The 21,812-nt window shown below is 44.7% G+C and overlaps 1 protein-coding gene across 5 annotated transcripts in view; it reads left to right on the forward strand.

Annotated features, from left to right (window-relative positions):
- Positions 1-21,812, forward strand: part of GRK6 (G protein-coupled receptor kinase 6) — a 697,925-nt gene that overhangs the window by 351,479 nt on the left and 324,634 nt on the right. For all 5 annotated transcript variants that reach the window (XM_078652756.1, XM_078652755.1, XM_078652753.1 and 2 more), the window contains exons 14-15: positions 1,671-1,808; positions 6,271-6,405. In XM_078652756.1, coding sequence (XP_078508882.1) covers positions 1,671-1,808; positions 6,271-6,405 — 273 coding nt within the window. The remainder of the gene's footprint in view (positions 1-1,670; positions 1,809-6,270; positions 6,406-21,812) is intronic.

The raw sequence follows: 21,812 nt of genomic DNA on the forward strand, positions 1-21,812 counted from the left end.
CGCTGAGCAGTACAAGTTTCTTAGCAGGCAGGTGTATTTAGAACTGGGTAGCCTTTGAATTTTAATGTACAACATTGAAAATAGCATATGATTAGATCAGACTGTCGAGATAGTTAAATCTGTCCCTATGCCAGACCTTAAAAAAATAATAATAAAAAATGCGTTCATTTATACATGAATAAGAGGGGGTTTTATTCAGATCTCTTTAGCCTTTTGTCTGTTCAAATATTCATAGTTTACTTCCACCCACCTCACACCATATGTTGCATGGTTCAGTGGGTCAGCCCACCTCTGCCATTGGCTTTATTTTACTGTGAGTTGAAGCATTTAGCCTAATCACATGCGCCTAAAAAGAAGTGCACATGAGTGCCAGGGCGAGCTGGAAGACTCCTGCTATACTTTGCCAATTTTATTTCTTTCCCATCTTTGTCCATTTTTATTGTTAGTGTTTTTGTTAGTTATTTGTTACAGTGACTCGTGCGTGTAAACTGCCTTCAGATTGTAGTAATTCAAAGCCAATAATACCTTTTCTTTTTGCCAGTAATAATCGTATGTTCCTGAGATGTGCATTAATGAAACTTAAGAGGTTGCCTATGCTTAAGTACACATTCATGCTAAGAAGCACTCGTGTTGTTCTGTTAATATTATATATGATGGTTGATTTTTTTCAATATATCTTTTTTTGTGAGCACGTGGCCCCTACATTTAGTTGGTGACATGTTGCCTGATGTTTTTTTCTTCTTTTTTAAATTTTTATGCCATATGCATACAATAGAATAATAAAAAATATCCATCACACAAACTCGCCCATGTTTATTTTTAAGTGGGGAATGGGTTCTTTGAGAGAGAGTGAAACTACTCCAGATACTGTGGAGTATACGGAAAATTAGAGGATTAAAAATCAAGCAATACTCAACCCAAGCCCAAGTTGCTTTGTTTTGAAGGACTCAGTGTTTTCAGATTTGCTGCTTTTGGCTACTTTAGTATTTGCTTAAATGATCCGTAGGGTTAATTACAGTTTCATTGATGTATCACTTGTAGTTCTGTGAATATGCTCTCAGTGGCTAAGTGCCATGTAGAGCTTTTGTCACTCGGATTCTTGACAAAGATGGCCTTTTCTGCTTGTTTTAGTTATCAACCAGTACCTTAACTAAAGCGCATTTGATGCCAATGGTTGTTTTAATGAAATAAATTACAATTAGATTGGTTCTTGGCTGACTGAGTTTCATTTGTAGAGTTTGGTCTGTGCATGGTTCAGCTAACAATTTAGTTTGCCTGGAGATACCTCAAACCCATAGGTTAAAGATAGCAGAAATGTTGTGTTTATTGCTCAGACAACGGTTTTAAGGGTGGTCCCACCAGATGTTGAGATGTTGAGCACAATTCTTAAGCCCACCGCTTTGTTTTCCATTACCTTCATATTAAATTTGTGATGACCGAAGGCTTGAAATTCCACCCCTAGATATTTGTAAGATGGAGTACTAGAAATAAAGTTGAACCTAGCTTCCAAGTTAATCTAGTTTTGCGCTTGTCAACACTTTACTTGTAAAAAGAACTGACAATCATTGAATCTTTTGTACAGGAAAAGACACAGATGTTACTTATTTTGTAACAGTATTTCTTTATCAATGCATTCTGTTAACAAACACTTTCTATACCTTCCCTCTCAGCCTCAGGCCATTTACTGTAAAGACGTCTTGGACATCGAGCAGTTCTCCACTGTCAAGGGAGTGGAACTGGAGGCCACGGACAATGACTTCTACCAGAAGTTTGCCACGGGATGTGTGTCAATTCCTTGGCAGAATGAGGTAGGATTTTCATTCATTGAGCCAACATGCAATTACAATGTAGAAGTGAATTAATTGATAAGGCAAGTGTATCACTTGTACTTTACAGACAAGGTGATTAACCTCCACTGTCAGATAGCTGTAAATATAGTTTAAAATGATGTTGCCTAATGAGAACACTCAAATGACTGGCTGTATGTGCAGGCATTTTTTATAAGCAGATAGTCAGCAGGGTCACCTTGTGCAAAGTCGAATACAGTTCGGCTTGGGAACGTGCAAACCAAACCATCTGGAGTCTGCAGAGACTGGGACAATCAATCCTTCTCTCGATCCCCACTCATTTCCAGTTGGACTTCTAAGTCTCTTCCTAACCATCACTCCAGACTTTGTAGGTTTCTACCTCAGCTGTCGGCAGAGGACACCCTTGCTCTTGTACTCTCGTACCGAGGCACAGGTTTTCCTGCCTCCTCTAAATCCGCTATTAACATCCCCGCTATTTCCCCGGACACTGACAGGGAACCCAGGGTCAACGTCAGATCGGTCAATAAGGAAAACCTATTCCAATTTACTACCGCTCATCATGAAGAGATTAACACCTCATCTCACAATGTGATGCTGCTCAACTGCAGATCTGCAGTGAAACATGCTGCTAACGTTTCTGCACTCATCCTAGCGCAATATTTGGACTTATTAATTCTCACGGGAACCTGGCTCAATTATGCATCCTCCCCTGTTCTCGATGTCTTAGTACCCCATGATTATGGGATGTATGACGGTACAACGCGTGGTATTACCACGCGTACCGTTACAACGCAGGTTTTTCAACGCAAGTCGTTACAACGACTTGCGTTGGGGGGCGCTGGATAGTGAATAGTTTAATTTACTATTCCAACTCCAGTCCCCGTGGATAGTAGGGAAGGTGTTGGATAGTAAATTAAACTATTCCCTATCCAAGAGCGCCCTCCGGCGAAAGTCGTAGTAACGACTTTCGTTCTAAAACCTGCGTTGTAATGGTTCCGCATTGTTAGGGTTTCGTTGTAAAGGTTGTTCCCCATGATTCTGCCATTATCCAAGGTGATCGTCGGGGGGGAAATTGGGTTGTGGCATTTCTTACATTCATCGCTCCAGCCTAACTATAAAATAATCTCTGGATGCTCCGCTATCTTCTTGTGAGCTTCTAGTGACAGAAATATGGAATAAAGGCAAGATAGTCTGTGTGCTTCACACGATTTACCATCATCCGGGTGACAATTTGCCCTTCATATAACAAATCATGGAGGTCATTAGCTCGTGTTTGGATCAACCACACCATATCTTCTTTGGAGACTTCAACCTCCATTGGAATGACGCCAATGATCCTTTAGTCAGAGCCTTTAAGACTTTCCTCTTAGATCTCAACTTTTTGCAGAGTTGTGAAGGACCTACCCATAACAAAGGGGGCACCCTCGACCTAATTATTGCTAGAGACAATATCATTCAACTGGTTGACATCCTACCTTGTGACTGGTCGGATCATCACCAAATTGCCTTCCACATACTGGAAAAGACCACTCGCAGAAAGGGACAACCTCTTAAAGCTAAACAATTGTCTTGCAACATGAGACGTCAACATACATGCTCTTGCTTTCTATTGCTTTGAATAGACTTCAGCCTCCCCCCTAACATGACCAACCTTGATGATCTGTCTGATCACTACATTAGCACTGTGGTTAATATCTTTGACACCATTGCGCCAAAACAACTCAAAAGGATTCCTACCAAACCTTGGTTTAATGGATCCCTTAATGACAATCGCCATAAACTTACGCTATCAAAGAGACTCTGGAGAAACGAGTCTTCCACCACTAGCCTCTATCAGCTAAGGGAAAGGAGAAGCGCCTACAACAAAAAAATCTGCATTGCTAAATCTGACCATTTCAGGGCACATCTGAATGGTGCTAAAACAGTCCCAGGTTGCTTTTTTAAATTATGAAGAGTCAAGCAAATCACTCTTCCAACCTCAACCTGTCTTCCTCGACTCCTCTTCCTAGCGGGTAGGACTTCAGAGTGCACTTCTCTGATAAATCTAGGAAAATTGAAATGGAGCTGCTACCTGTCACTCTCATGGTGCTACCTCTAATCTACGCCACTTCATCAGCTGAGCTTGTGGTGCCCTCGGCAATCTCTAGACTTCCTGGTTGCTCTCCCAAAAATTAAGCCTCTTGGAATTCCTATCATCCTGCCAGATCTCACAGTACTACTACACGTTATGGCAACTCTAAAAGCGTCGTCCACTACCTGCTAAATTCTTTAAAGACCTTAACTATTCATGAATCTCTCCTGCAGGGGACAATACCTGACTGCCTCAAAATGGGGCAAGTCACTCCCAACCCTATGAAACCCAACTCGGATTTATATGATCTCAACAATTTCCGACCTCTTACCAGCATCATGACCCTTGCCAAACTGCTTGAGAAATGCACCCACAAGCAGCTCTGCAACCATATAGAGAAATGTCAACTACTTGACCTCTTTCAATCTGGTTTCAGAGCAGGGCATAGTACTGAAACTGCATTAACTCACATTGTGGATGACGCCCTGAAGTCCTTTTGATCAAAATGTCACTTGTCTACGGACCTAGTGCGACTTGGGTGGGTGAGTGGGATCCGGGATGGGGGAGTTGGAGGAGGGGGGTATGGGGGGTGTTTAGTATTGCATTGTTTATATTTGTTTTCAAAGAAAAGAAAAGTCGCTTGCATCCCAATTGATGTGGTATATTTGTCCTGCAGATATCTCTGGTGTGCAGAGCCCTGCGGAATGTGTGCAATCTATCAATAAAATCTGTTTTAAAAAAAAAATGTAATTTGCCTTTTCATCCTTCTGGACCTGTCTTCTGCATTCGACACCATCAAACATGAAAACTTGATTAACCTTCTTCAACTTAGGATGGGTAAAACGGGTCCGGTCCTAAATTGGTTTACCTCTTTCTTACATAACCGCACACAAAGGATTAAACTCGACCAGTCCCTTGAATCCAGTACCCCGGTCAGGATTGACGTTCTGCAAGGTTCCGCACTCTCGCCTACTCTCTTCAACCTTTTTATGGAACCTCTTACTGTCATTCTGAACCACTCTCACTACCACATGTACGCAGATGACACAACTTTACTTGAAGATCTCCTCTCTAGATGATGTTAAAATTCTAAATGAGACTCTCCCGCAAACTCAACAATGGCTAGCAAAGAACCATCTTTTGTTGAACGCCCTCAAAATGGAATTCCTGCTTATTGCTCCACACAAGCACTCTGCTCCTACTCTTGACTGGCTAAAATAACTCACAGCCTTTAACTGCACCCCTCACATGGTTGATTCCGCTAAATCATTAGGCATTACCTTGGACAAATTCCTGAATATGCAAGCCCACATCAGTGCCACTATTAGGGGTGCCAACTTTCATCTTAACAATCTTAAGAAAATTAAGCTTTTCCTTCCGCCTGAAGACATACAGCCTGCAGTACAATCCCTGGTGATCTCCTGACTTGAATATGGTCTGGTGACCCTTGTGGGGCTTCCCAAAGCGAGCTTGGCCCTTATCAGAGCAACGCTCAACGCATCGGCCAGGCTCATCACTGGCTCCAAAAAACACGATCGGATTACACCGGACCTGCTTCAGCTTAACTGGTTGTCTATTGAAGCGAGGATTCGATGTAAAATAGCTTGCCTCACGCATAAAGTCTTGCACTACAACACTCCGGCCTATCTGGTGAACAAGCTTGTTCTTTCGGGCTCGAATCAGAACTTAAGCAGTACGTCCACTCTACTCTTGAAACCTCCTAAATTCAAAAAGAAAAGTATGTACAAACGTGCTTTCTCTGGCCTTGCTCCTAGAATTTGGAACACGCTTCCTATTGAGATTAGAGTCAATCCTTCCACTACTGCCTTCAAGAAACAGGCCAAATGGATTTTCCTGAGTGAACATTAACTTCAACACCTGTACATTTCCCCCCCAAGTGCCTGTGTTGACTGATCTGACATTTATCCCAACTTATTGTGCTCTATTTTTTACTCCATGTAGTATTACATTGTTGACCTTTACTGTACTGAACTTATTCATGCTTTTGCCTCTATGTACGGCTCTCTGATACCCGCAAGGGTCATGTTCGTGCTATATAAAACTTTTTAAACAGTTATGGGGGGGGGGTGTTGTCCTGTGAGGTATGTTATTGATGGTAGGCTGTGGATGTGAATTCTAGTGGGACGTATTTAGCTGTGGGACGTATTTAGCTATGGAAAGTGGTAGTCTTAATCTTGCAGACCTGGTAGTTTGTCAAAGATTAAGTCTAATTTATTTGGAGACATTGAGTGGTTGGAATGACAGTGGCAGAAAGCTATGAATGTGGATTCTGGTCAGACTGTAACTCCAGTTTGTTCTGCCAGCTCACATAAGAGTAGGGAAATCTCCAGTCTCATCTGTGACCTGTTTCTTTTATATTCTCTTTGCCAGATGATAGAGACGGAATGTTTCAAAGAACTGAATGTTTTTGCACAAGACGGCATTGTCCCTCCAGACCTTGATTGGAAGGGGCTGCCATCCCCACAGCCAAAGAAAGGCCTACTACAGCGACTCTTCAGCAGACAGGTAATCCTAATCTAGATCCTGGGTTGATGCCTCCTCTCATCAAATTTCACCTCTTCAGTTCCTCTGAACACCCACACAAAACATCTGCCCTGTTCAGCTCACCTATAGTTCTCGCTGCTTTGGCTTTTCCCATGTTTGTCTTTTCCTTAGTTCAATGCTGACTTGAGCATCTCGTACTCCTTCTTAGTGTTCAGTGTTTTGCCACTAATCCTGTCTGAATGTATACTATTTTAACAGTTATTCTTGCATGCGTTCTCCCCCTAGGACTTTACATGGAGGTTACTGAATTGTGATGTACCGTAGATTGTTTATGTGTAAACTGAATTCAGGTGAGATAGGCGAGAAGGCCCCGTGGTGATATCCTACAAGAGTGCAAGATGTGTATTTCTAAGTGCAAGAAGTTATGAGTTAATAAATGGCAGTTTGGGCATCTGTGTTTGGTGTTGATTGGAGTTGGTTCCTGATTCTGCCATATATTTGCTTCCTGACTTGGTCATTACCATCTGCAGTATTTTGCTGAAGATTGCCTGGTGCTTCTGTAGGACAATAGTATGTACAGAGGCACTTTCTGCTGTTGATTTGGATGACGTTTTACAATTCTTCTGAAATTGTCTCCAAGTATAACCCTGAAAATTCATCACTCACACCCTGTCCGACCCACAGTATATTACCGCGCAGAATACACTGCTGTGTAAACCCAGCTCATTTTCCTGACAGGCCATTGTACTGCCTCTTTGGTAATCCTGCTTACTGGGCCTTCCTATAACAGGCTGTCCATCTGCAAGTGGTCCAGAATTCTGAAACCATGCTGGTTAATGGTTGTTAACCCTTAGCACAACATGGCAACGAATTGGAAAGATTGGTTTCTCCTTGACCTTATTCTTCTTTTGAGAAAATAATAAATCCACTAGTAGTAGCAGATGTCTCTTGGGTGCTTGTGATTGATGATGACGCTTGAGAGCAATAAACCTGTAGATGGGCCCTATTAGTCAAAAGAAGTCCTTAAGCAGGGAGGACAGGCAAGCACGAATCCGAGTACTAAAGAATTAATTATTTACTGCAGTTACAGGTTTTGTAGATATTAAAGTCCATCCAAAAGAAGACAGTCCTCCCTGCTCCCTTTAGTCTCTGCTGCTTGTCTTCCACTCTGATGCAGTGTAATTCTTGGCGTTTTAAATGGTGTAAGGAAACCCTGTTTACTAAACTTTTATTTGTACGGCTCGCTAACCTAAGTGAAAACAGTGCAGCCTTAATCGGAGATAATGGTCCTATAGAGGATGCATGCTATAAACCTTGGTCAACATGTTTCTTGCCTAATTCAGCCCCTATGGGGTCTATCAGCAATTCATCCGGACCAATTAGAGAACTTTTCAATTGTCTTACACTACTGCAAGGCTGGTGCTTCCAATTTAACAGACTGATCAAGTTACCAGCCATGCTGTGTCGTACAAGGTTCGTTTTCACTTTGTATCATTGAGACTCAACATTTGTTAGGTCTAAGGCTGACGGGAATGCATCCAGAGCAAGTTGCTCACTCACGACTGAAAGGTGGCGTGGCGAGTACCCCTTCACCTACCCCGGCTCTGTCTCCCTACACAGGATGCATTCCCGTCCGCCTTAGACCTAACAAATGTGGAGTCTCAACGATTCAAGGTGAAACTGGACCTTGTACGAAACAGCACGGCTGGTAACTTGATCAGTCCATGACACCTCTCAGGGTGTGTGAGGGCACTTCCTCCATTGGGAGGTTATTCCATAGACCCGAACTTTCACTTTTTCTCTTAGGAACTGCACACCGTATATTTAAACTAGTGTTATTAGGGCGTACATGTGCTGGACCTATTTAAAAGCTCCCGGTTTCTCCAGTTTTGAGACCAGGTTTTGACATACTCATTTTTATGATCAGCCTTCCTACCTCTGTCTTTGCAAGACTCTGTGCATATATGCACACCACCCAGAAAGAAAGCCCAGAGCATGCACTTTAGTTTTTACCTTTGTTTTTTAATCTGTTTTTCAAAGGTAAGATTTATACATCTTGGTCAATTCACTGCAGTACTTTCTTGGTACATTTTGATCTGGTTAAAAAAAATGTTACATTGGAAAATATCTCCGTATCCAATCCCCACAGGAAAACTAACTTGAGTACTTCTGCCAGCCTATCAGTCAGAGGCACTCCAGGTGTACCTACATTATCTGTCCTTCCCTTTTCAGAGGGGTGTACTTTGAGAACTTTCTGACAGTTTAGCTCAAATGATATCATGTGGTGTCTCCAAATGTCGCAAAACATAACTATTTTAAGTCTATCTTCAGTCATGGCTTTGAATTTCTCCTTCATGGCAACAGAAGCTTATGATGTAACTTTTAAATGCAAAATGCATCCTACCATCATGTCGGCAAAGCAGCATTTTGCATGGCCCTGCTGGTCACCACGTGCAAGCTTGGATGTCTCCTCACCCAAGAGATATACAGAAAGAATATTTTTTTATTCTGTTGTGGAAAGGCTAGGTGAACGACTGATGCATTGACTGCAGTCTCATTCTGTGGTTTCCATGGAAACAGTGGGAAAATGCCAGTCTTCTGCTCCTTCCTCTTTTCACTCAGATGATGTAAATGAGATTGTCTTTCAAGATACCAGAACAAGATGTCAAAATGTATTTGGCCTTTCAGTGGGCACAAGAAGCAGTACCAGAATAGGATATCATAGTTGCTTCTTTTCCTGAAGCAAGTGTTTACAAAGGCTATGGCAGCACTCCCGACACACCCCTATGGTGGCCAAAATACAGCTGTATGCTTCCTGAAAGGTTGTAGCTGAGCCTCCTCTACAGAGATAACTTTCATTTACCTCAAATTAGTAATATCCAACTTGTTAGATTATGAGCCATCTCCAACTTCGGATCAGAATACCAGGTTTATGGCATGTCTACTTCTTCCAGAGCTGTGAAAGGCCCTTTTACCCATCGTTTAAGCCCTTGACTTCCCTAAGGAAAATATTTTCCTTGGTAAACGATATTGACTTGGCCCAGTTGTTTCAGAGAACACTCTTCCTTGTAGCCGTCTGTACCTGGTTGATTATTTTAACTAGTCTTCATTGGTTGTGATCTCTTTACAAGCGCATATGATGGTTTCAGAAAACAAATGAAATATGCATACTCACTTCTGCCTTCCGGATTGTTAGATTCATGATCTCCGACTCCCATCAATGTAATTGAGATATAAAGCATAGAAATCTCAAAAGATTTCGCTTGCTGACACACATGGAGATGTTGGATCTACTTATTTGTCTGACAAACCAGTGGCATCACATTCTATATTTTGTATGGTAAAGTATAAGTTTCTTTTGAGAAACCCATTTCTTCTCCTTTAGATTAGAAGTTTCCTCTTTGCTTTCAGACCAACATAATTTTTTCCCAACTTTGGTCCATAACATTTGAGACGCATTCCGAACGTTGCCGGCATTGCCCCCACCAGTATCACCAGTCTCCCACCACCATCAAATGATCTTATGGTCCTTGTAGTCTAACAGATTTAAGTTTTTAATATTTGAAATGTGACCTTGGGTGATACTCGTCTACCAGCAAAAGACCAAATACACTATCAGGTTTTCCTTATTGATAAGGTGATCTTTAAGACCTGTGCTTCCTTTCTGCCAGTGGAGTTTTCAGTCTCTTACATTAGGTTCCTGTTTTTGCAAGGGCCTCTTTTTTAAAAAAAACTATCTTTTAGTAATTTGAAGTTTTCACTCAGTCCTGGTTTTAGAATCATTACTGACTTTACTGGTCTTGTTCAAGTGGCTTGTAGTGACCTTAAATCAGAGACAAGTTTTGTTCCCGTATGAAACTGTTAGATTTTCAGGCTTTGCATACTCCATCTATCTAGTGGCTGGTTGGAGGAGTGAATTTTGTTTTTCAAAACATTTTCCATTGTGAGTGCTTCCATGAGGTCCCAGACTAGCTTCAACAATGGCCCTGTAATTATCACATTTTGATCAGTCTTCATTTTAGAGGGCAAATGTGTTGAGCTATTAGCCTATGGAGATCAGCCGCACAACAGGGAAGTAGTGGGTCACAGGTGGAAAAGGCTAAAGTTCAATTTCTGAAACTTTTAACTCCAGATTCCTCACCTTGGAATACTCCCCAGGCGCCTGACTGGCTCTGCAAACTTAGCTTTACTCCCATGTGCCCCCAGTTGGAACTGTGCGGCTCCGCATTGGCTCTGTAGCTTCCCAGGGTTACAGTGCAGAGCCGCTTATAAGTGCCACCGCTGAGCACTGACATAAGTTCCTTTCTTTTCACACCTTCTAATATGGATCCAGAGCTCTTCTATATACATCGAATTCCAGTGAGCTAGGGAACAAAGCCTCTTTCTAAAGCCACAGCTTTCAATCCATTCTACAATTGCAGAAAAGAAATGTAGGTAATGGATCCTCACAAGGTGGATGTCTTGTGCCTGGACTCTGGCCACAACTCAACGCCATGCAATAAATGTGCCCTCATACATTTAAAGGCAATCCGGGAACGGAAAGTGGCGCTGAATGATGCCAAACATAGGAGGCTTTGCCTTCTCATTGGTCTGCTCTAAGTTGCGGGCACAGCCACGATCCTGCTTCCAAAGCTATTCCTATGAGCAGGCAGGTTTATGCTCAAAGTTGTCTGTTAAGTGCATACACAAATATAAAAGAGCGAACGGGCACTCTACGCCATCCCGTCACCCTGAACTAAAAGACGGTGCAAAGACGTCATGATGTCATTCATTTACCTTTGAGGTCTCTGGTCGAGGACCTGTTTCCTCAGCTGATCCAGTGCCCCTCAAGTTCCCCGGGCCATTAGCAACTTCGCAGCTGACTGAGGCCTTTAAGGAAGACATGCAGCAGATTTTCGGTGTGCATCTTGCTCAATTTAATACACACTTAGACCCCAAAGGACCAGAGGGGACTCCAGTCTGGTTACCTCTAGTGAATCCTCCTTCGGGTTATCAAACCCCTTGGGATCCACTTTGGCCCATATAGACTCTTGTGTAAGCTTTGAATCCCACTCCAAGATCTGCGCTGGGCCTTGCCACTTCAACACCAGTACCCGTACCACCGGTGCTGGAAGATGATCCAGTGCTGATTCCGATGTTAGACGATGAGTCATCTTGGTTTTGATCTCGACCGATGTCATGCTACCACATTACAAAGGTGTAATTAATAATCTTACATCCAGCCTTTGACCCATTGCCTCTACCAGGCAGAGGCGCCAGTTAAGGCTCATTCTTAATTTTGGCTCGGACTGTGAACAAAGGATACCCTACAATGGGGATTGAAGATGATGATGGGAGGTGGTGGATGGAGGTGGAGGTGGAGATGGAGATGTTTTTCTCTCCCTTCATTACACAAATGATAACTTTTACACAGATTACAAAAGGCCATTGTGCATGACACCTCCCACGAGGCAGGGTTTGATTCAACATTTGGGCCACCGAAGGGAGAACGTGCCACCCTTGCAATGGTGATCCAGCACTCAGCAGAGGTCCTAGATGTATAGCTGCTCTCAGAAATGTAATGTCCTGGTCCAACCACGTCTGAGCCTTTGTCCAATTTTAAAGAGGCCCTCTCAGATACCTTGATGGAAACTAAGTCAAAGCCCTGTTCATTCTCACCATTGAATAGGCAGGTGGCCAAGCTTCACAGCCCAGCACCTGGTGATTCTTACTGAATATTCTACTCCAGAGAACTTTGTGTTTCTGGATTAAACCAGTAAAGTCAATCCCAATGAATTCCCCATGACTCTTCCGGGTAGGGAGTCCAAGAGGATTCAGACTTTTGTTGAGCATGTTTTCCTCCGCCAGTTTGGCTTTGTGGTCGGTTAATTCTGTCTGCCTATTGGGTTGCTTGATGAATGCCATGTACGACATGGCCAGCAACATTTTACTGGCATCCTGGAAGACTTTACAGCATTCCTGGCTCAAGTTCAGAGGGTTGGCGTATAGGCAAAGACAGTCTCCCCAACCAGTACATCAGTCACCCAAGTCCTTTAGAGGATATGGGCATTGCTCTGAAAGGCATCATGCAGGTTAGCAGGCTCATCAGTCCTCCCATTCCCTTTCCCTTGCTTTAACAAGCACCAAATTGCTTTAGTTTGCTGTTAGTGGTGCATGCTTATACAGTTTGGAGTGGCCCAGGGTGGCGATCCATCCGTTCCAACAGATGGGTCTTATAAATAGTTCAGCAATGTTATTCCTTGTCTTTTCTTTTTGTTCCTCCAAACATTCTCCGCACATCAGAGAGAATTTCAGAAGATCACCCACCTGTGCTGAAAAATACCTTGGGTTTCCTGCCTTTTTTTTTTTAGACATTTGGCCTCTGAATATCTTCCTCATGAAGGACAAATGCAAAGTGCTAACTCTGGCCCAGATCCTGTCTGGCAGGTCCTTGGCGACTGAATAGTGCAGGACATGTATTTTCATAAACCAGCCCTGCAGTTCTAGAGATGTTACCTACATTTAAAGGTAGACCAGAAGCATTTTCTATTTGCTCTTCACCAGTTCTCCTTGGATGTTCTTGGAAGTGATGGCTGATTACAACCACTCCTCGGATGTAAGGAATACCAATCTTCCGCACCTCGATAGCTGCCTGTCAAAAACACTCACACCACAGACAGTCATAGACCACTTGCAAATGACTGTGAATCTGCTGACATTGTTGGGGTTCACTATAAACAAGACAGAGTTGCATTGGACACATTTACCCAGGCTTCCATTAATTGGACCTGTTTTTAACACACTGCGGTTCCCGGCCCTCCCTCCACTGCAATGAGTCCAATATATTTGAGCTAGGATTTAGGATAATTTTGACAGCGGTTCTGAGGCTTCATGGACTCTTAGCCTGCTGCATCTTCCTTGTCAGCTGCTCCAGGTGGCATATGTGGGTTCTGCAATGGAATCAGAAGTTTCAATTGGCCCATCTTCTCACCATCTGTAGTGGTGGCTGCTCAAACAAAATTGGTCCAGTGGTAGTCCCCTCTCCCTTCCCCATCCAGAGCGGTCTGCCTCTCCCTCTAGGGCACTGGAACAGAAGCTCTATCGCAGTCACTTCCTACACTGGAACACAACCGACACCACCGGCCATCCTGGATAGAAGGTGGATGTGCAACAATTTATGTACTACGATATTCATTCCCATAATATAACGAGCATTGGCATAGCCAATAGGTCTCGCCTTTGAGACCTTATAAGTGTTTAGCCATGCAACAGTTGATGTTGTTGCACAAAGGATATTGTGCTGGATAACTAAACACTTATAAGGTCCCAAAGACGAGACCTATTGGCTATGCCAATGCTTGTTCCAGATCGGAGCACGTTTTCCTTGAGTCGATTTCTGAATGACCTGGTTGGTGAGATTCAAATGTGGAGCATCAGAGTATTGGCCCTCTCTGGCTGACACCGCATGATGGCTTTTGTGACCATTCACTGTGGGACTAGTGACACAGAGATTGGCTGCTAGGAGAGACCATATCATCTCCCACCATGGTGACCCCAATCTCAACTACCCTGTACCACTTTGACATAGACAATGAATGCTTGGAGTTGCACCGCAGGAACTGCCAGGCAGTGACAACAGTCCTCAGATCTGGCTGCTTCCATATCACAGGGACCAATGTCTTGGAAAGTGACATAACTTCAGTGGTCTATTATCCCCTTAAGACAGTCTCACAAGAGTATTAGTAGAAATTCCAAAAATGCCAGCTTTCCCATGACAGGTGCGAGTAACTTCCATGTTCAGTAGTTCTCAAGCGGTCTCTTGCCAGGTGGATGTTGCTAACCCAGTACAGAGATCCCATGTTGTAAAGTATGCCCGGTGAGAACTCCTCTGCCAGTCTTAAGATTTCAAGGTGCCCCTTGCTTCATACAAGAACCTCGGAGCAGACACCAGATCTGAATCTGACCTTTTTATGATGGAAGTAGTTCACCTCGCTCGGCTGACTTCTCAGATCTGCAGACCTCTGGCTGTCCCGTACCAGGTGTGTGAAGAGCGCCAAGTTCATAGGTTTACATCCTTTCGCTTGTTAGGTGTGAGTGGCTTACTAGTTTCAGAGAAGATATGTCTCTGCCAGTGCGAGTTGTCTAAACTGTGTGCAGCTCAGCCAGGTTATAGGTCTACAGATGTCTCAAGTCAAGTTCTAGTAGTGTGTATCCTCCAGGAATATTATGTTGCCCCATGTCTAGTGTGAATGGCATGACTCGCCCAGTCCATAGGTCTCAAACCAATTCAAGGCAGGAGTTGTCAGACTGTCCCTTTATACGGAATGAATATCTGGGGCTGTCTCATGGCCGGTAGGATCACTCGCCCAGTCCATAGGTCTTTAACTGCTTCAAGGCAGGAGTTGCCAGGCTGTCCCTTGTAAGGAATGAATGCCTCTACTTGTCAGATGTCACAAGCTGTACCAGCTAGGGTCTGAGCCATTCCTGCATCCGGGATATCTCGTGCTGTCTCATGGCCGGTGTGACAGCCGTGTGTCTGATGCTGCTCCATGTGGGGTGTGGGATCTGGGCTCTTGCAGTCCTACACCTAGAGTGGAAAACAAAGCCACAAGTAATGGGAGACGGAGAAACCGCGACAGGGCCAAGTGCTGCCCCTGGGACCCTCTGTGGGGTCGCTGCCTGCTGCCCCATGTGACGCGTCAGGCCGAGCCTGACGGCAATCAGTAGTTTGCAATCTGACACACACAGTGGTAGCGCTGACATAGTGAGTGTATGTTGTGCAGGCCTGGCAGGGTGTCCCGCACGAGGCCTCTGGGCAGGGGTGCATGTCATGCCCTGCCACCTGGGAGTGTTTGACCTCTCTTTACCCTTCTTGAAACTCTGGGTCCCGCTCGCGCATCACCGCAGCGAGCGCTGAACCCACTGTGATGTACTGCTGGTTATTGATAGAATACCAAGCAGCAGACAAGCCGTCTGGCTCCTGTTCCTGCCTGTTGTAGTGCCTTGAGCGCCTACTTGGTATTACTTGCGACTTGCCCTTCATCTAAGATCTTTGCCGCATAAATGTCTCATTATTTTCCTTCACATGACGCTAAAATGGTTTACGGCTGTGATGTGTTGGATAAGTCAGCAAGCCCAGTTGCATATTGATTTAGCCAAGATCACAAAGCGCGGGGAAGCCTAGCTGCCCCAGATCCACTGTCAGCAGTGTTGCCTCTGGACCCTAGTTTCCCAATGAATGAATGAATAAATGGTTGGATGGACAGGCTGCACTGCTCTGCATTCCATTGAATGGGTGCTGAGAAGTCCTTCTAGCTGGGCGGTGAGTGTCTTTCTGAAGGAGGGGGGTTGCTTTCGGTGCAGTGAAGTGATCGTGCTTCCAGCGGCTAGTAGATATTGAATGTACTCGCGCTCACTAAATCACTTCACTGCATCGAAAGCCTTAGCAAGCAAAACAAGCGACAGGACGGCACGTTGTGTGGAAATAGTAACCTGACCCACGAGGAATGCAACTACCACCCTGCACGCGGCTGCTAGCTCCCAAGAGCAAAATGCCGTGCGAGTGAACATTAGAAAAGAGGTGGGACATGCACACGCCTTTAGCCAGTTACGTGCTTTCATTATTGAAAGACATTCATAAAAGCCAATACAATGTGTGGGACGAATCAGACCCACATCGAGAAGCCACAGGAAGCCTCGCAGGGCAGCGCATGCGCTCTGCTAGGCTCGACCTAAAAAATGAAAGCAGGAAAAAAAACATTTTGCTAAACTAGTGTAAAATGTCAGGTACCATTTCTTTGCAGTCTTTGTGGAATTTGTGTGTGGGTCCCTTAAGGTGGCATAAGATAGGCTGCAGCCCTTAGGGACCCTCTTTAGAACCCATGCCTTAGGTACCAGGGGTACCATTTACTAAGGACTTACAGATGTGCTAAAGTCCTTTACGAATTGTATTACAATTATGGCACCTTGTTTTAAGGAAGGAGCACTAGCACTGAAGTCTGGTTAGCTGACCTCAGTGCACTGTCAGAGTTTTAAAAATAACAGCATATAGTAGCTACCTTAAAAAGGGGCATAAAGTTGGGAGGTGGGGTACAGCAACACAAACCCAGTTTCCTACACACAAGAACACTCATTAGGAGATGGGCTCCTGTACACCTGGCCGCCCTGTCCCTCTTTCCCCAATTTCTGGAAAAGATCAAGGATCAAGAAACAACCAGGATGAAGTCATCCTTTTGGCTTCCAATTGGGTTGGGAGAGTGTGTTACCCGGAACTTCCGGGTTTGAGCATCTCTCCTCTGATTAGGTTACCACTTCAGGAGGATTGTCTGATGTACCAATATGCACCTGCATGCATGGAGAATATTGGTGGTAATTGACTGTGCTTGACCAGTCGGCTAAGTTGGTGGATGCCATCCTTGCTGACATGCACCTTCTGCAAAATCCATTTATATCGGGCACTAGGACAGGTTTGTGGCCTAGTGTGCCGCTCATAATATTGCTCTTTCACAATCAAAGCGGTCAGACGTCCTTTTGTTTGTTTTATCTATAGCCCAGCAAGGCCTTGCATTGGGCACTATTAAAGATTGTTTATCAGACCTTTCAGCCTTCCTGCGTTTATCGGACCAACTGTCCTTGTATATATCCCTTGTTGTGGTGAGATATATTAAAAGCTTGATGTGCATGTTTCCACCTAAGCTGTTTATAATGCTACAGTAAGACCGTAACTTGGTCTTGACGTTTCTCAAATGTACCCCCTTTGAGGCTATGCATAGTAGCTTGCTGCATCTCCTCACTATGACGGCTGTTTTCTCACTGCAGCTACGTCTGTTCGTCACATGAGTGAACACCAGCCGAGGTGGCTAGTCCTCTGCATCAAGACCTGCTATGCACTGGCCAAGAAGCAGCATCCTGGAAGGTCTGAGCCTGCACTCTATTATGGTTAAGGCTGCTAGCACTGCATTCACAGCTCGCGGTGTACCTGTCCTTGACATTTGCCAGGCTTCGCCATGGGCATCATCGCATATGTTCACAAAGCTGTACTGTCTTGACTGTCGGGTATGGCAGGAAGGACACTTTTCCAGCTCTGGCCTGCAGGACTATTTGGTTTGAATCCACTCCACAGACCTTTCACCTGAGGAAGTACTACTTTTGTTAGACGTATTCTTCGGTAACTCTTTCTGGTAATTACCTTTATCTAACCACAGATTCCTCACTACCCTCCCACGTCTCTGATCTCTCACTTGGGACCATTCGATATTTTTAAAAAAAGGCCAGTCCACAGATCAGCACATTGATACTAATAATTGTTCACACTCTGCGTCAGATGGCACAGAAACAGACAACAGCATGCAGACAAGGCGCTTGTATGCAGCTCCACCCGGTCACTTAAAGAGTGGTACGGATTCAACGCAGAGCTACACAGTTTCAGCTAGTGGTGTGCTGGAGCACTGCTGAAAAAAACTTTCTGAATCCAGTTTGGCTTCTGGGGGGGTATTCCCCTGTGAGGAATTTGCAATTGGAGTATCCACCAGAAAGAGCATTACCGAAGTTAGGTAATTTAATTGTTGGCTTTGTTGATTTATGGGTAAGCCCTACATTTTTGAGCTTTACATCATGTAAGGAAGTGCCCCTTTTTGGAATTGTCACCCCACTTTTTGCCTGGTATTCAGTGCAATTTTGACAGAAAATGCACTGGGTTCCTTTTATCCGGGTCCTCCATGCCAGATCTTTCCCTAAAACTGTTCATTTGTTCCCCCAATTGGCAATACCTTTAGCACCCCTGTAAGTCCCTAGTAAATGGTATGCCAGGTACCTAGGGCATGGGTACTAAAGAGAGTCCCCACGGTCTGCAGCATGTATTATGCCTCCCTAAAGGACCCTCGCCTAACTCAATCAGACTGCCATTGCAGGCTGCATGTCTTGGTGCAGACAAAAGTTAAAACACGACATGGCACAAAGCCCTGTGTGCCAAGCCTGTCAACACTGCATGCAGTATAGATGAATCATCTCTACTGCAGCCCTTAAAGCCTGAAGGCAAGGTGCACTATACTACATGTGTAGACCTATCTGCATGAGCAAATTATGCCCCTGTTCTGACCAGTACAATGAATGCCAATACAAGTGATTAGGGAAGTCATTTTAAAAACGTGCTTTGTACTGGTCAAAAACAAGTTCCACAGCGACATGATGGTTTCATGAAATTAAAAGATGTTTGGTTTCAAACATCTTGTATTAACAAACCCACAGTGATTCCAGTGATGGATTAATTAATACATGGACCCAGAGGACACCTTAGAGGTGCCCCCTGAAAACCTACCAACTACTAGTGTGCCGGCTGACTGGTTCTGAACTGAATACCAGTAACTGACTTGGCTCCAACCCTGCCGGTCTGTCTGCCGTCCTCGACAATTGCTCCAAAGACGACTTGTCCTGCATCTGCCTATGCCTCCAAAAGCCTTGGAGAACTTCCAGCCTTCGCCCAAGACCCAGGAACTCCTGTGAGTAACGGAGTTGCTCCCTGGCATCCGGCATCCAGCAGGCACCCCAGAAGAGCTGCAAGGACTTTGAACCGCCAAAAACCCAACACCGTAAAGCAGCACTGCACCCGTGCCCCCTAACCCGAGTTGACCTGGACCAACAGTACCAGCGTGGTCCTCAGACCCTTCAGAGCCGAAGCCCATCTTGGGTCTGCCAACTGTGCTCTACCCGTTACAGCCTCTTTGTACAGGCCCCATCTACCGCGAGTGTCTCAGGTGATGAAAATTCGATGCTTCAGGACATCTCTGCAGCCAGCCGCCTTCTCCCGAGGAGAAAAGGACCAAAGGTGTCATCACGTACCAGAGCATTGTGAGACCAGAGTGCCCATGTTGGTTCTGCCAGACTGCCTCCTCCCCCCACCCCCCCCAGTCCAAACCTGCAGCCTCTTTTTAGCCAGACCAATCCCCATTGACTTCAGCAGGGCACCCAACTCTGTATTGCACCCGGCCACCCCACCGAGGTGACCAGTTGGTGTTGCTGTGGACCTTGCCCCATACTCAACTTAAGTCCAGGAGATTGGTCTCGTAAGTCGCTGTGAAGTGTTTGCATGCAGTATTTGTTTTTCCTTCATAGGATAAAATTGCTGCCTCTGAAATTTGGACTGGCAACTTTTGAAAACAATAAAAATGTATATTTCCAAACGGAAGTACCTGATTGTGATGAGCTTGGTGCCAAATATTATATAAAGTTGAGTGTTATTATTTATAAATTGGTGTCGATCTCCTTATTGAGTCGTGTGTGTCATTTATTGACTGTGTGTATACTGTAGATGTGTAACACTCCTCTCTGATAAGCCTCTGGCTGCTCTACCACAGTACCCCCCCTAAGAGAGCACCTTGGGTTTGCTAGAGCGAATCCCTTTCCACTTACAAGGGATACCTCGACTATTTGCACAGTATACCGCATTTTGGCATCCTATATAAGGAGCCAGTTTTCTACACATGAAAATTAGTTAATCTGCCCCTATTCGCAGATCCTCATCCACAAATATGGGATTTGTACCCACGACTGACTTTGACAGTTCTGTGGTCGGATGCAATGTTTGCACAAATATCAAGCCTCAAAATACTCCAAGTGAAAAGCAGTAATGTTGAGCTGTAAATGCACATCGATCAATGCTGGTTCATTCTTAGCTACTGTGTAAGAAGTTGCTGAGGCTGTACCTTTTGGGAATACTTTAATAAGGAAGAAACAGCAGCCTCCAATGAGGGCACACTGCGCAAACCTAAGCCACTGTAGCCTCCGAAAAAAGTTAGGTAGGGCTGAAGGAAATGGAGGGATCTGTATAGTTCGTACCAAAATCTAAATATCCACATCCCTTTGAAAGGTAGCTTCTCAGTGTCACTGAAAGGTTCAATTACAGGAGCAAGGAGAGAAGTTGGCATAAAAAGAAGAGCAATTGGGCTTCTGACAGAATACTCTGTCTCAATGTGCTTACAAAGAAAACACAAGGAGATGGACGGAGCACTGAAACTTTTCAGACACTCACCCCCAGTCACAGATCTGGGTTGAATCCATCATCATTCTTTAGCTCACTTCGCCACCTCAGTTCAGACCCAGCTATTTGCAAATCAGTATTGACCCTGTGCCTCATGGGAACAGTCCAGCCCGAACTGCCAAACCAGGTCTTCCGTGAACCGGAAACAAGAACCCTGGAACCGGTTTCTGGGTAACATCCTTCATCAGCCAGGCTAGCTTGAAACCAGTGGCAAAGTGAGCAAGGGACCCACGTCTGAGCATACCTTGCCAACTTAGGGTGAACAAAGCAAACACAAGGAGATGATGGACGGAGCACTAAAGCTTTTCAGGCACTCACCCCCAGTCACAGATCTGGGTTGAATCCATCATCATTCTTTAGCTCACTTCGCCACCCCAGGTCAGACCCAGCTATAGGCAAATCAGTCTTGACCCTGTGCCTCATGGGAACAGTCCAGCCCGATCTGCCAAGCCAGGTCTTCCCTGAATGGAAACGAGAATCCTGGTACCGGTTTCTGGGTAACACCCTTCATCAGCCAGGCTAGCTTGAATCCAGTGGCAAAGTGAGCAGGGGACCCACGTCTGGGCATACCAATTTGTTCTACATTCTGTCCGTCAATTGTTCTTTTTGCATTTGTCACCAGAGTGGGACGAGTAGGCCTAGACGTGGGTCCCATGCTCTCCATGCCACTGGAGTCAAGCTATCCTGGCTGATGACGGGTGAAACCCCGAAACCGGTCCTAGGATGCTTGTTTCCAGTCCAGGGAGGAACTGGCCTTGAACTGGCCTGGCAGTTCGAGCTGGACTGTTCCCATTGGGCACAGGGTCAAGACTGATTTTCATATGTCTGGGTTCAAACCGGAATGACATGGTGAGCAAAAAACGATGGATTTAGGCCCAGATCTCTGTACTGGGGTGAATGTATGACATTGTTCTGCATTCTGTCCATCAATTGTTCTTTTTTCAAAGTGCTAACAGTCATGAAATTGATCATTCTGCCTACCACTACAGTGATTTTATCGACATCACCCAACTAATTTACCAGGCCTACAGAGATAGAGAGAACGGTTTCACCTAAGATGGACCCCCCAGCAGACAGTAATTTTAAGTCTTACTAACGTGGCAAAGAAGTTTACATAAGAGAGAAAGTTGTAAAAGTCTTGGACTGCAACAGGAGTTAGCCCCAGTTGGGGTGGAACAAATCGGTTCAGCTCTCCCTTTTGAGAATCAGATGACCTTTAATATAATTCTGTAACGAGCAGCATTAATAGTTGCTCATTTAAATGAAGAGCAGAAAGAGTTCTTATTCAAACCCAACACCAGAGGCAAAAAGTAGACATGCCTATATTTGCTAGAACAAGTGATAAAACAGAAGTGCTTTTCTTCCAACTAGGCTTTTTCAAGATAGAAAATGAATATACACTTGAATTTCAGGT

Source organism: Lissotriton helveticus, chromosome 7, assembly GCF_964261635.1.
Source record: "Lissotriton helveticus chromosome 7, aLisHel1.1, whole genome shotgun sequence".
NCBI classification, from domain to species: Eukaryota; Metazoa; Chordata; class Amphibia; order Caudata; family Salamandridae; genus Lissotriton; species Lissotriton helveticus.